Here is a 12,598-nt window from a genome sequence, read left to right on the forward strand (position 1 = left end):
TTGAAATTCGACCATCGAATTAAAATTCGAATATTGAAGTCAAAGTATTTTTCACCGAATTTGGGCATCGATCGATTGAAGTAAAATCGTATGGTTGTACGATTAAATCTTTCGAATCTAACAATTTCAGCGTACGATCGAACGATTTTACTTCGATGTGTAAAGATGGTTGTAGAAGGTCCCCATAGGCTAAAATGCACTTCGGCAGGTTTAATTTGGCGATTTAATTCGATTATCGAATGGTCGAATATTCGAACTATTTTTACTTTGAATCAAAGTCGAAGTAAATTTGAAGTTGTAGTATCCTATTCGATGGTCGAAGTATCCAAAAAATTACTTAGAATTTCGAATTTTTTTTTTTCTTTGAAAATTCCCTCTAATTCACTTCGAACCTTGATAAATCTGCCCTTAAGTCTACGACAGAGATTAAAATAACATACTTTTCCTTCTACAAGTGTTCCCCAAACATATCCATGTTTACTGCTAGGAATCTATTTCTATTCACACGAGAACCCCAAATACAGCCATGTTTACTGATGGAATTCCAGTTAAAGGGATACTGTCATGGGAAAAAAGTTTTTTTAGAAAATGAATCAGTTAATAGTGCTACTCCAGCAGAATTCTGCACTGAAATCCATTTCTCAAAAGAGCAAACAGATTTTTTAATATTCAATTTTGAAATCTGACATGGGGCTAGACATATTGTCAATTTCCCAGCAGCCCCAAGTCATGTGACTTGTGCTCTGATAAACTTCAATCACTCTTTACTGCTGTACTGCAAGTTGGAGTGATATCACCCCCTCCCTTTTTCCCCCCAGCAGCCAAACAAAAGAACAATGGGAAGGTAACCAGATAACAGCTCCCTAACACTAGATAACAGCTGCCTGGTAGATCTAAGAACAACACTCAATAGTAAAAACCCATGTCCCACTGAGACACATTCAGTTACATTGAGAAGGAAAAACAGCAGCCTGCCAGAAAGCATTTCTCTCCTAAAGTGCAGGCACAAGTCACATGACCAGGGGCAGCTGGGAAATTGACAATATGTCTAGCCCCAGATTTCAAAATTGAATATAAAAAAATCTGTTTGCTCTTTTGAGAAATGGATTTCAGTGCAGAATTCTGCTGGAGCAGCACTATTAACTCATTCATTTTGAAAAAAATTTTTTTTCCCATGACAGTATCCCTTTAAGTAAAACCATACTTGTTTCATCACTCTTGCTGAACAATTCACGTAAGATTTTAAAAGTGTAGAAGAAATCCATCACAGCTATATAACTAACATGCTTAGAATTAAGGTTTTAAAGTGACAGTCGCTGCCTGCCATTGGACTAGAATTTATATACTAAGGATGTTACCAGCAATTCTCATTCAGCAGAAACATAGCACATAGGTTATTTCATCTGATGGTATATATTTATCTATGATAATAAACCCATAACCCTGTTTTCATTTGTGAAGATTAATATATTTTGTGCAATATATTTTATAAAAACATTACTGTTTGCCAAATCTTCCCGCGGATGCTTAGTATACTAATTTGCTTAGTATAATTTATCTTTAGGACTTTTTTTTTTATAAAATTAAAGTGACTTAGCAACCACTACATTTGTTGAAGTGGAAGGGAAGTCAAACTGTTAAAGGAACAGTAACATCAAAAAATGAAAGTGTTTTAAAGTAATACAAATATAATGCAGTGTGGCCCTGCACCGGTAAAACTGATGTGTTTGCTTTAGAAACTCTACTATATTTTATACAAATAAGCTGCTGTGTAGCAATGGGGGCAGCCATTCAAAGGAGAAAAGGTTCAGGTTACACAGAAGATAACAGATAAGCTTATGTAAAACATAATGGTGTTATTTGTTATCCACTTTAACACTTTTACACAGCAGCTTGTTTATATAAACTATAGTAGTACTTATCTGTTATCTACTGTGTATCCTGTGCTTGAGTGGCTGCCCCCATGGCTACACAGCAGCTTATTTATATAAACTATAATAGTACTTATCTGTTATCTACTGTGTATCCTGTGCTTGAATGGCTGCCCCCATGGCTACACAGCTGCTTGTTTATATAAACTATAGTAGTACTTATCTGTTATCTACTGTGTATCCTGTGCTTGAATGTCTGCCCCCATGGCTACACAGCACCTTGTTTATATAAACTATAGTAGTACTTATCAGTTATCTACTGTGTATCCTGTGCTTGAATGGCTGCCCCCATGGCTACACAGCAGCTTGTTTATATAAACTATAGTAGTACTTATCTGTTATCTACTGTGTATCCTGTGCTTGAATGGCTGCCCCCATGGCTACACAGCAGCTTGTTTATATAAACTATAGTAGTACTTATCTGTTATCTTCTGTGTATCCTGTGCTTGAATGGCCGCCCCCATGGCTACACAGCAGCTTGTTTATATAAACTATAGTAGTACTTATCTGTTATCTACTGTGTATCCTGTGCTTGAATGGCTGCCCCCATGGCTACACAGCAGCTTTTTTATATGAACTATAGTAGTGTTTCTAAAGCAAACAAATCCATTTTACCAGTGCAGGGTAACAGTACATGATATTTTCATTACTTTAAAACACTTTCATTTTTTTGGTGTTACTGTTCCTTTAAGGTGATCTAAAAGTCCCTCCTACAAGACCTGTAAATACATACGCTTACAGGTCAGGCTATGACGATTCAACTGAAATCTATTTTCCCATAAAATACACCAGAACAAAAATGAAGAAGCAATTGCAAATATACAGATCAGCTTTTCCTGACAGCCAACCCATGAATGAAAACGCAGGAATCTGATGATATTCTTTCACATTTCATCCATTTTTTCCATCCAGATTTTAATTTATCCATGTTCTATTTTCCATTCATGTCCTAAATCCACCTATTTACTATTTGATTGAAGTGTTGAATCCAGGATCAAAATGCTGTCCATAAAAGCAAGATGTTGCTCTGGCTTCCCAGTTGTATGTAGCATTACATTAATTAATAGTGAGGATGAATAGAGCTGGATTTCCATTGTTTCTTCATATTTGACATATTCATGTACCACATTAACTTAAGTGACTGAATGTTTCAGATTAAAGAAGGACGTGTTGATGTAGGGACATGTCACATGATGAGATGTTCTACTGGAGGCATCATGGGAAAGCTGCACATTATAGGCAAATCTGATTTAGATAAAAATGTCTCCATCACCATAATGTCAAATCCATGGCTAAATACCAATCAGTTACTGGCAGCAAAATGCTTTAAGATAAAAAAAAAATATCCTAGTGTAGTGGTCAATAAGTCCAGGTTGGAATCTCCATCAGGAAGCAATACTGGACAATATGTCGATAAGATTATCAAATCCATAAAGGTAACCATCCTCCCTATTCCCTTCTTGCCAAGGTATACGGTGGTCCAGAACCCGTCCTTCAGGCAACTGTGTTGTCTTGCCAAAATCTATTAGCCACACGTTAGCCTTGCCTTTCTTGTCATGTACAAACAACAAGGAGCTTCCGATCACCTAGCAGAAACGAAAAACGTTAATTGAGATCAGTTTAGCAAATACCTATATTAACAAGCTACCAGTGTCGGACTGGCCCACCGGGATACCAGGAAAACTCCCGGTGGGCCCAGGTATCAGTGAGCCCTTCTGCTCACCCAATTATTTGCCTTGTATGTCTATACCACAGCCATTCCCTTATTTCTAAGAGAGAAGGGAGGGAATGGAGGGAAGAATGGATGATAATATGTAAAGGTGGCCATACACGGGCCGATAAAAGCTGCCGACAGACCGAGTAGACAGCTTATTGGCCCGTGTATGGGGGTCCCCGACGGGCTTCCCCGATCGAGATCAGGCCGAAAGTCGGCCAGATCTCGATCGGATGGGACTAAAAATCCCATCGGATCGTGGCCGCATCTGTTCGTTGATGCAGTCCCGCGATCCGACCGCCCGTCTGCGTTCGCTAGGATCCGATTGTTGGGCCCTAGGGCCCACGATCGGATCAGCACGATATTGCCCACCTCAAGGTGGGCATATCGGAGGGAGATCCGCTCGTTTGGCGACATCGCTATACGAGCGGATCTCTCCATGTATGGCCACCTTAAGGAGAAGTGATTAAAATAATAAAGAAAGAAGAAAAGTGAATAAAGAAAAAAAAAGAAAAATAATTTGGAGAGTGGGCCGCACTCAAAGGTTTTCTGGTGGGCCCCAGGCATCCCAGTCCGACTCTGCAAGCTACTCAAGAGTATATATAAGGAGATATTAAGGGCAGATTTACATATGGTCGAATATCGAGGGTTAATTAACCCTCAATATTCGACTGCCCTCGATATTCGACTTCGAAGTAGAAGGATTTACCGCAGTTAGTTTGATTGAACGATCGAATGAAAAATCCTTCGAATCGAACGATTCCAAGGATTTTAATCCATCGATCAAACGATTTTTCTACGACCAAAAAAACATAGGAAAGCCTATGGGGACCTTCCCCATAGGCTAACATTGTACCTCGGTCGGTTTTAGGTGGCAAAGTAGGGGGTCAAAGTTTTTTTTAAAGAGACAGTACTTCGACTATCGAATGGCCGAATATTCGAACGATTTTAAGGTTGAATTGTTCATTCGAAGTCGTAGTCGAAGTCGTAGTAAGCAGCCAAAAACAATATTCGAAATTCAACGTTTTTTTTATTCTATTCCTTCACTCGAGCAAAGTAAATGTGCCCCTTAGTTTACATAGTGTTATACGATGTGTGTGATATTCTGCATAGATTAGTATAGTGATGCACTTTATATTTAAAGGACAAGGAAAGCCTAAAATAGAATAAGGCTAGAAATGCTGTATTTTTTATACTAAACATAAACATGAACTTACTGCACCACAAGCCTAATCAAACAAATGATTTATGCTTTCAAAGTTGGCCACAGGGGGTTACCATCTTGTAACTTTGTTATACATCTTTGCAAGACCAAGACTGTGCACATGCTCAGTGTGGTCTGGGCTGCTTAGGGATCGTCATAAACAAAGCTGCTTGAGTTCTGCATGACTGGGAAGTAAGGCGGGGTCTCCCCCTGCTGTTCATAAGTATGATTGTTTCCCTGCAGAGCAGTTAGGGACCGTCTGACAATTCCTATCCACAGCAGTAAATGAAGGGAGAATTTCACTGCATACAGTCAGGTTTCTTATAAAAACAGTACACATTTTTTAATTAAAGTATATTGGAGATAGGTTTCTTTTTCATTAAAGAAAGTAAAAATGGGATTTTATTTTTTTGCCTTTCCTTGTCCTTTAAAGCTTATAACAAAGTTACTGCTACCTATAGGCCTTATGTTTCACCTCATGCTTTAATAAAATGGAAGATATATTTATTCAAGATGGTCAAGATGGACATGTGTTTTACAGCAGTGAAGGCTAAACTTTCTCCAGTACTACCTCGTGTATTAGTCTCAGCATATTCAAAATATGTGGGTTGTTGTCGCAACAAGGACATAGCCCATGGGGCCCATTCACTAAGTTCGAGTGAAGGAATAGAGGAAAAATTTCGAATGTTTTTTTTGGCTACTTCGACCATCGAATTGGCTACTTCGACCTTCGACTACGACCTTCGAATCATACGATTCGAACTAAAAATTGTTCGACTATTCGATAGTCGAAGTACTGTCTCTTTAAAAATTTCTCCGACCCCCTAGTTCGCCACCTAAAACCTACCGAGGCCAATGTTAGCCTATGGGGAAGGTCCCCATAGGCTTCCTAACAATTTTATGATCGAAGGACAATCCTTCGATCGATGGATTAAAATCCTTCGAATCGTTCGATCGAACGAATTGCGCAAAATCCTTCGACTTCGATATTGGAAGTCGAAAGATTTTAATTCGGCAGTCGAATATGGAGGGTTAATTAACCCTTGATACATCTGCCCCCACATGTTGACTGTCTACATAAAAGACGATTGAACAACTTTCACCTTCTTCTCATAGCCTCAAGGGAACTACAGGGTAAAGATTGCTACATTCTGTAAGAAGACTTTACATTTCATATTGAGATATACACACAAATGAGACTGATTGTTGTTAGCACTGTAAAGCACTGCAAAATTATAATTATGGTAATTTGCTATCCCATTGCCCACCTCATGCCTCTTAAAGAATTCTGAAGCCTCAACGATGCCTCTGATATCTTGCAGTCTGCGTAGATATTTATTCTGCATAGATCAAGAAAAGAATTCAGTGGGGGAACCGCGTAGAGATCCTTTTGACAGTAATATACTATACTTAAAATAACAGTAACACCAAAAAATAAAAACATTTTAAAGTAATTCAAATATAATGTACTGTTAGCCGTGCATTGGTAAGTGATGTGTTTGCTTTAACGAGACTATTATAGTTTATGTAAATAGGCTTCTGTGTAGCCATCGGGCGACAAATCTCCCCAAACTGCCTCCCGCTGGCTTGAATGTAAATCGCCGGAGGGATGGCACTTGGAACACTTCGTTTTCCGAAGTGGCCCAAGTTGCCGAGGAAACTTCGGGCGACTTTGGAAAACGAAGCCATCCGAGTGCCATCCCGTCAGGGATTTACATTCAAGCCGGCAGGAGGCAGCGCAGGGAGATTAGTTGCCTTGAAGAAGAGGAGATTTGTCGCCAGGCGACTAATTTCCCCGAATCTGAGCGTGTGCCCTAAAACTGAAAAGGAAGAAAAGGCACAGGTTAATTAGCGGATAACAGATAAGCTCTAACAGTATACAAAGCTTTAAATGGCTGCCACCATTGCTACACAGCAGCCTATTTATATAAACTATAGTAGTGTTTCTGAAAGCAAAAACCCCTGTTTTACTAGTGCAGGGAAACAGTACATTACATTTTCATTACTTTAAAGCACTCTTGTGTTACTGTTCCTTTAATTTTGAAAATTCACACACAACCGTTTTTAATACATTGTTTTAATTAGTATAATATTATAGATAATATATTATAATATATATATAGCATCTGTACTCTTCTTACATAGCCGACATAAAAGTACACATTATGGTGTGTATATACTATGTAACTGTATTAGGGATGCGTCGAATCCAGGATTTTGTTTGGGATTCAGCCAGGATGTGGCCTTTTTCAGCAGGATTTGGCTGAATCCTTCTGCTCAGCCGAACCGAATCCAAATCCTAATTTGCATATGCAAATTAGGGGCAGGGAGGGAAATCGCTTGATTTAGGGGCCGATTCACTAACTTCGAGTGAAGAATTCGAAGTTAAAAAACTTCAAATTTTTTTTTGGGCTACTTCGACCATCGAATGGGCTACTTCGACCATCGACTACGACTTCGAATGGAAGGATTCGAACTAAAAATCGTTCGACCATTCGATAGTCAAAGTACTGTCTCTTTAAAAAAAACTTCGACCCCCTAGTTCACCATCTAAAAGCTACCGAAGTCAATGTTAGCCTATGGGGAAGGTCCCCATAGGCTTTCCTAAGTTTTTTTATCGAAGGATATTCCTTCGATCGTTGGATTAAAATCCTCCGAATCGTTCGATTCAAAGGATTTAATCGTTCGATCAAAGGAATAATCCTTCGATCGTACGATCGCAGTATTTGCGATAAATCCTTCGACCTCGATATTCGAAGGATTTTAATTCCTAGTCGAATATCGAGGGTTAATTAACCCTCGATATTCGACCCTTAGTGAATCGGCCCCTTATTGTCACAAGTATTTAAATCAAATTGGGAGCAGAATCAGTAAACACTATTAATGAGCATGTTGGAGACCTCTAGTGACCAAAAAGAGGTAAAACCACAATCTCAAAAATTTCTCCAAAACATGCTTTTCAATAAAAAATATATTTTATTCATATCAGTAGTTAAAAAACATGTATAGTATTCCTTCTAACGCCTAACGCGTTTCATGCTTACCCAGCACTTAGTCATAGGCAGAATCCAACTAGTCTCTCTTGCTCAGTTCCTTAAAGGGATACTGTCATGGGAAAAAAAAATTTTTTCAAAATGAATCAGTTAATAGTGCTGCTCCAGCAGAATTCTGCACTGAAATCCATTTCTCAAAAGAGCAAATAGATTTTTTTATATTCAATTTTGAAATCTGACATGGGGCTAGACATTTTGTCAATTTCCCAGCTGCCCCATGTCATGTGACTTGTGCCTGCACTTCAGGAGAGAAATGCTTTCTGGCAGGCTGGTGTTTTTTCTTCTCAATGTAACTGAATGTGTCCCAGTGGGACATGGGTTTTTACTATTGAGTGCTGTTCTTAGATCTACCAGGCAGCTGTTATCTTGTGTTAGGGAGCTGCTATCTGGTTACCTTCCCGTTGTTCTGTTGTTAGGCTGCTGGAGGGAAAAAGGGAGGGGGTGATATCACTCCAACTTGCAGTACAGCAGTAAAGAGTGACTGAAGTTTATCAGAGCACAAGTCACATGACATGGGGCAGCTGGGAAATTGACAATATGTCTAGCTCCATGTCAGATTTCAAAATTGAATATAAAAAAATCTATTTGCTCTTTTGAGAAATGGATTTCAGTGCAGAATTGTGCTGGAGCAGCACTATTAACTGATTTATTTGGAAAAAAAATTTTTTTCCCATGACAGTATCCCTTTAAGTACTAGCACATATAGTCCCTCCCCTTAATAAAACCAATCACATACATATGTTACAAATGCCATATATCATCCAATGGACTACAGGCTTTGTTCAAATACAATGATCTATATGTTAGATAATACATGTTACAGGGCATATACAGAAATATAATTCACAAATAGTCATAAGAAAATATAATTAAATATAACAAGTCACATCAAATGTATAATTGAGGCCTAGTGGCAACCTGGTTTGTAGGTGAAAGATCCAATATACCTCTCTTTTCTTTAATTTCATCAGAAGGTCACCCCCTCTAATGCCTGTCTTAATTTGTTCTATCCCTTGTATAGAAAAATACTTTAAATTACTGTTATTGCGTTCTTGGAAGTGCCTAGTGACATTGGTTTTGCTACTTAGTTTAATATTGCTCACTTGATTGATATGTTCCCTGATACGTTCTTTCAATGATCTAATGGTACAACCTACATATTGCTTACCACATTTAGTGCAGGTAATGAGGTAAACTATCCCCCTACTGCAACAATTGATATAATGTTTAATTTTGTATGTAGTTGTAGTAACAGTTGAATTAAACTCTCCAGAGACTTTTAAATATTTACATGTGACACAACGGTTGTGCCCACACTTGAAACAACCACTGTGTCTCAGAAAATCTTGTTTACTGCTGTTTTTCTCTTTGAATAGACTCGGAGACAATGAGTCACCCAAAGTATAGGCCCGTCTTGCTACACATCCTATTCCTGGATCTAATGCCCTACAGAAATCCCTATCGGCATATAATATAGGCAAAAACTTTTTTACTGTTTTGACAATTTTTTTGTATTGTCTGCTATATCGTGTAATAAAAGAAATTCTTTGACCAAATTCTTTCTTGTGTGTTTTGTTCTGTGGGGTCAAGAGTGTATCCCTGTCAGTGGTTTCAGCTCTAGTGTAGGCCCTCTGAATAGACTTACTATTGTATCCCCTTTCTTTAAATCTGTCCCTCATTTCGTTTGCCTTGGTTTTAAAATCTTTAAAACCTTATTGTCACAAAACAAGAAAGTAAAAAATGTTTTCCCCTTATGCAAATTAGGATTCGGATTTCGTGAAGGATTCGGGGGGTTCGGCCGAATCCAAAATAGCGGATTCGGTGCAGTGTAGCTAATTCTAACTGGTGTATAAAAAAATATGCTCAAATTAACTTTAATCTCTAAAATATTTACATTTTGTTGATCTCAGTTTAGTATAACTTATATACTATATACATACGTACCAAAATGTCTCTGTTGCCATCGATAAACTGAAGGAGTGCTTGGTCAATTTGGTCCCTGGTTTTGGTTGTTTTAAAATGTGTGTTGCATGTGCCGTCTCCTTTCTAAAGAAAGATTTTTAAAAATTGTTTAGACACTGTTCAAATGAAAGGTATAGTGATACGCTCCAGGTTTTAAAGGATAACTATACCTTTGTGAATGTAAGATTGTCCAGAATGCTATTCTAAGCACTTTTGCAATGTACATTAATTTTTTTGGATTCTAAGATATTAAGGGATACATGTAGTGTTAATATGAATGAATTTTGTTACAACAGCGCCACCTGCTGGTCAGTTTCCCACCAGTCTGACCAGCAAGTAGTCAAGGAAGTTGTCAGGAGAAAGAAAGCGGCTGATGTTCTTCTGCTTAGGAAAGATGTGAGAAAGGTTTCTAATTTTATTCCTAAGCAGAAGAACATTTGAGCTTTATTCACTTTTTTAAACACACTGAACACAACTGTAAGTAATACTGAGCTTACTATTGTATTATAAGCACTAATGCCCATCACTTATGCAAAGTTTCAGGTTGCATTCTCTGCCTTCCTCAGGAAAAGAGACCCCTTCCCTGATAAACTGCTATAAAAACAATCCTATCAGCTGTTTTATTCCTTTACCCACACTGGTCCCTTTGTACAACTAAAATAAACAGACTGTCTGAGAAAAATATCAGTTCAGAATTCATTTTCAATCTAAAATCTAATCGGGCAATGGCTGCACAGGTTGATCAGTATTTTCAGGCGCACCGTGATCCACGCGTATGTCCAACTGCCAACAACCATATCTGTACAATATTTGCCATTCTGGCTCATAATCAGCCAACTGAAAACCACAAGTCATTTTAAAAGGTAGCGGTCATCATATAATTGCCACTTTTTAAAGAATGTAATTTTATTTATTGATACCACTGTTCAGGCTTCATGTATTTAAATTTTTCTGTTCAAAGCTACTCATCTCACTTCAATAGCCATATTCGATAAATATCTATTCTGAACGCAGAAAATTTAAGTTAAAGGAGCCTATAAGGGCAGAGACACGATGCGACTCGGGGAGATAAGTCGCCCGGCGACAAATCTCCTCTTCTTTGGGGCGACTAATCTCCCTGAATTGCCTCCCATGCCTTCCTGCTGGCTAGAATGGATATCTCCTGGGGGATGGCACTTGGAGCGATTCGTTTTCCAAAGTGGCTTGAAGTTGCCTCATGAGGAAACTTCGGGCGACTTTGGAAAACAAAGCGCTCCAAGTGCCATCCCACTGGCAATTTACATTCTAGCCAGCGGGAAGGCAGAGGAGGCAGTTCGGAGAAATTAGTCGGAATCGCAGCGTGTGTCTCTGCCCTAAGGCAGTTGATCCTGCTCTGTGTCTTGTGAGTAGGGTTGCCACCTGGCCGGTATTTTACCAGCCTGGCCGGTAAAAATGATGGTTGATCCCAATGTTACTAATAGGGAATAAAGATAAATATATAGGAAGGTCAGTGATCCCAATGTTATTAATAGGGAATAAAGATAAATATATAGGAAGACCAGTGATCCCAATGTTACTAATAGGGAATAAAGATAAATATATAGGAAGGTCAGTGATCCCAATGTTATTAATAGGGAATAAAGATAAATATATAGGAAGGTCAGTGATCCCAATGTTATTAATAGGGAATAAAGATAAATATATAGGAAGGTCAGTGATCCCAATGTTATTAATAGGGAATAAAGATAAATATATAGGAAGGTCAGTGATCCCAATGTTATTAATAGGGAATAAAGATAAATATATAGGAAGGTCAGTGATCCCAATGTTATTAATAGGGAATAAAGATAAATATATAGGAAGGTCAGTGATCCCAATGTTATTAATAGGGAATAAAGATAAATATATAGGAAGGTCAGTGATCCCAATGTTATTAATAGGGAATAAAGATAAATATATAGGAAGACCAGTGATCCCAATGTTACTAATAGGGAATAAAGATAAATATATAGGAAGGTCAGTGATCCCAATGTTATTAATAGGGAATAAAGATAAATATATAGGAAGGTCAGTGATCCCAATGTTATTAATAGGGAATAAAGATAAATATATAGGAAGGTCAGTGATCCCAATGTTATTAATAGGGAATAAAGATAAATATATAGGAAGGTCAGTGATCCCAATGTTATTAATAGGGAATAAAGATAAATATATAGGAAGGTCAGTGATCCCAATGTTATTAATAGGGAATAAAGATAAATATATAGGAAGGTCAGTGATCCCAATGTTATTAATAGGGAATAAAGATAAATATATAGGAAGGTCAGTGATCCCAATGTTATTAATAGGGAATAAAGATAAATATATAGGAAGACCAGTGATCCCAATGTTACTAATAGGGAATAAAGATAAATATATAGGAAGGTCAGTGATCCCAATGTTATTAATAGGGAATAAAGATAAATATATAGGAAGGCCAGTGATCCCAATGTTATTAATAGGGAATAAAGATAAATATATAGGAAGGTTAGTGATCCCAATGTTATTAATAGGGAATAAAGATAAATATATAGGAAGGTCAGTGATCCCAATGTTATTAATAGGGAATAAAGATAAATATATAGGAAGACCAGTGATCCCAATGTTACTAATAGGGAATAAAGATAAATATATAGGAAGGTCAGTGATCCCAATGTTATTAATAGGGAATAAAGATAAATATATAGGAAGGTCAGTGATCCCAATGTTATTAATA

At 37.7% G+C, this 12,598-nt stretch overlaps 1 protein-coding gene across 2 annotated transcripts in view; it reads right to left on the minus strand.

Annotated features, from left to right (window-relative positions):
* Positions 1-2,808: 2,808 nt before the first annotated feature.
* The window catches only part of itpka.S (inositol-trisphosphate 3-kinase A S homeolog), a 49,381-nt gene continuing 39,591 nt past the window's right edge, over positions 2,809-12,598 (minus strand). Inside the window, exons 5-7 of one of the 2 annotated variants that reach the window (XM_018232222.2) lie at positions 9,847-9,948; positions 6,118-6,189; positions 2,809-3,517 (exon numbers count right to left, since the gene is read on the minus strand). In XM_018232222.2, coding sequence (XP_018087711.1) covers positions 3,317-3,517; positions 6,118-6,189; positions 9,847-9,948 — 375 coding nt within the window. In that variant the 3' untranslated portion in view covers positions 2,809-3,316. The remainder of the gene's footprint in view (positions 3,518-6,117; positions 6,190-9,846; positions 9,949-12,598) is intronic. The other variant, XM_018232223.2, reaches the window with a different exon arrangement.

Source organism: Xenopus laevis, chromosome 8S, assembly GCF_017654675.1.
Source record: "Xenopus laevis strain J_2021 chromosome 8S, Xenopus_laevis_v10.1, whole genome shotgun sequence".
In the NCBI taxonomy this organism is placed as follows: Eukaryota; Metazoa; Chordata; class Amphibia; order Anura; family Pipidae; genus Xenopus; species Xenopus laevis.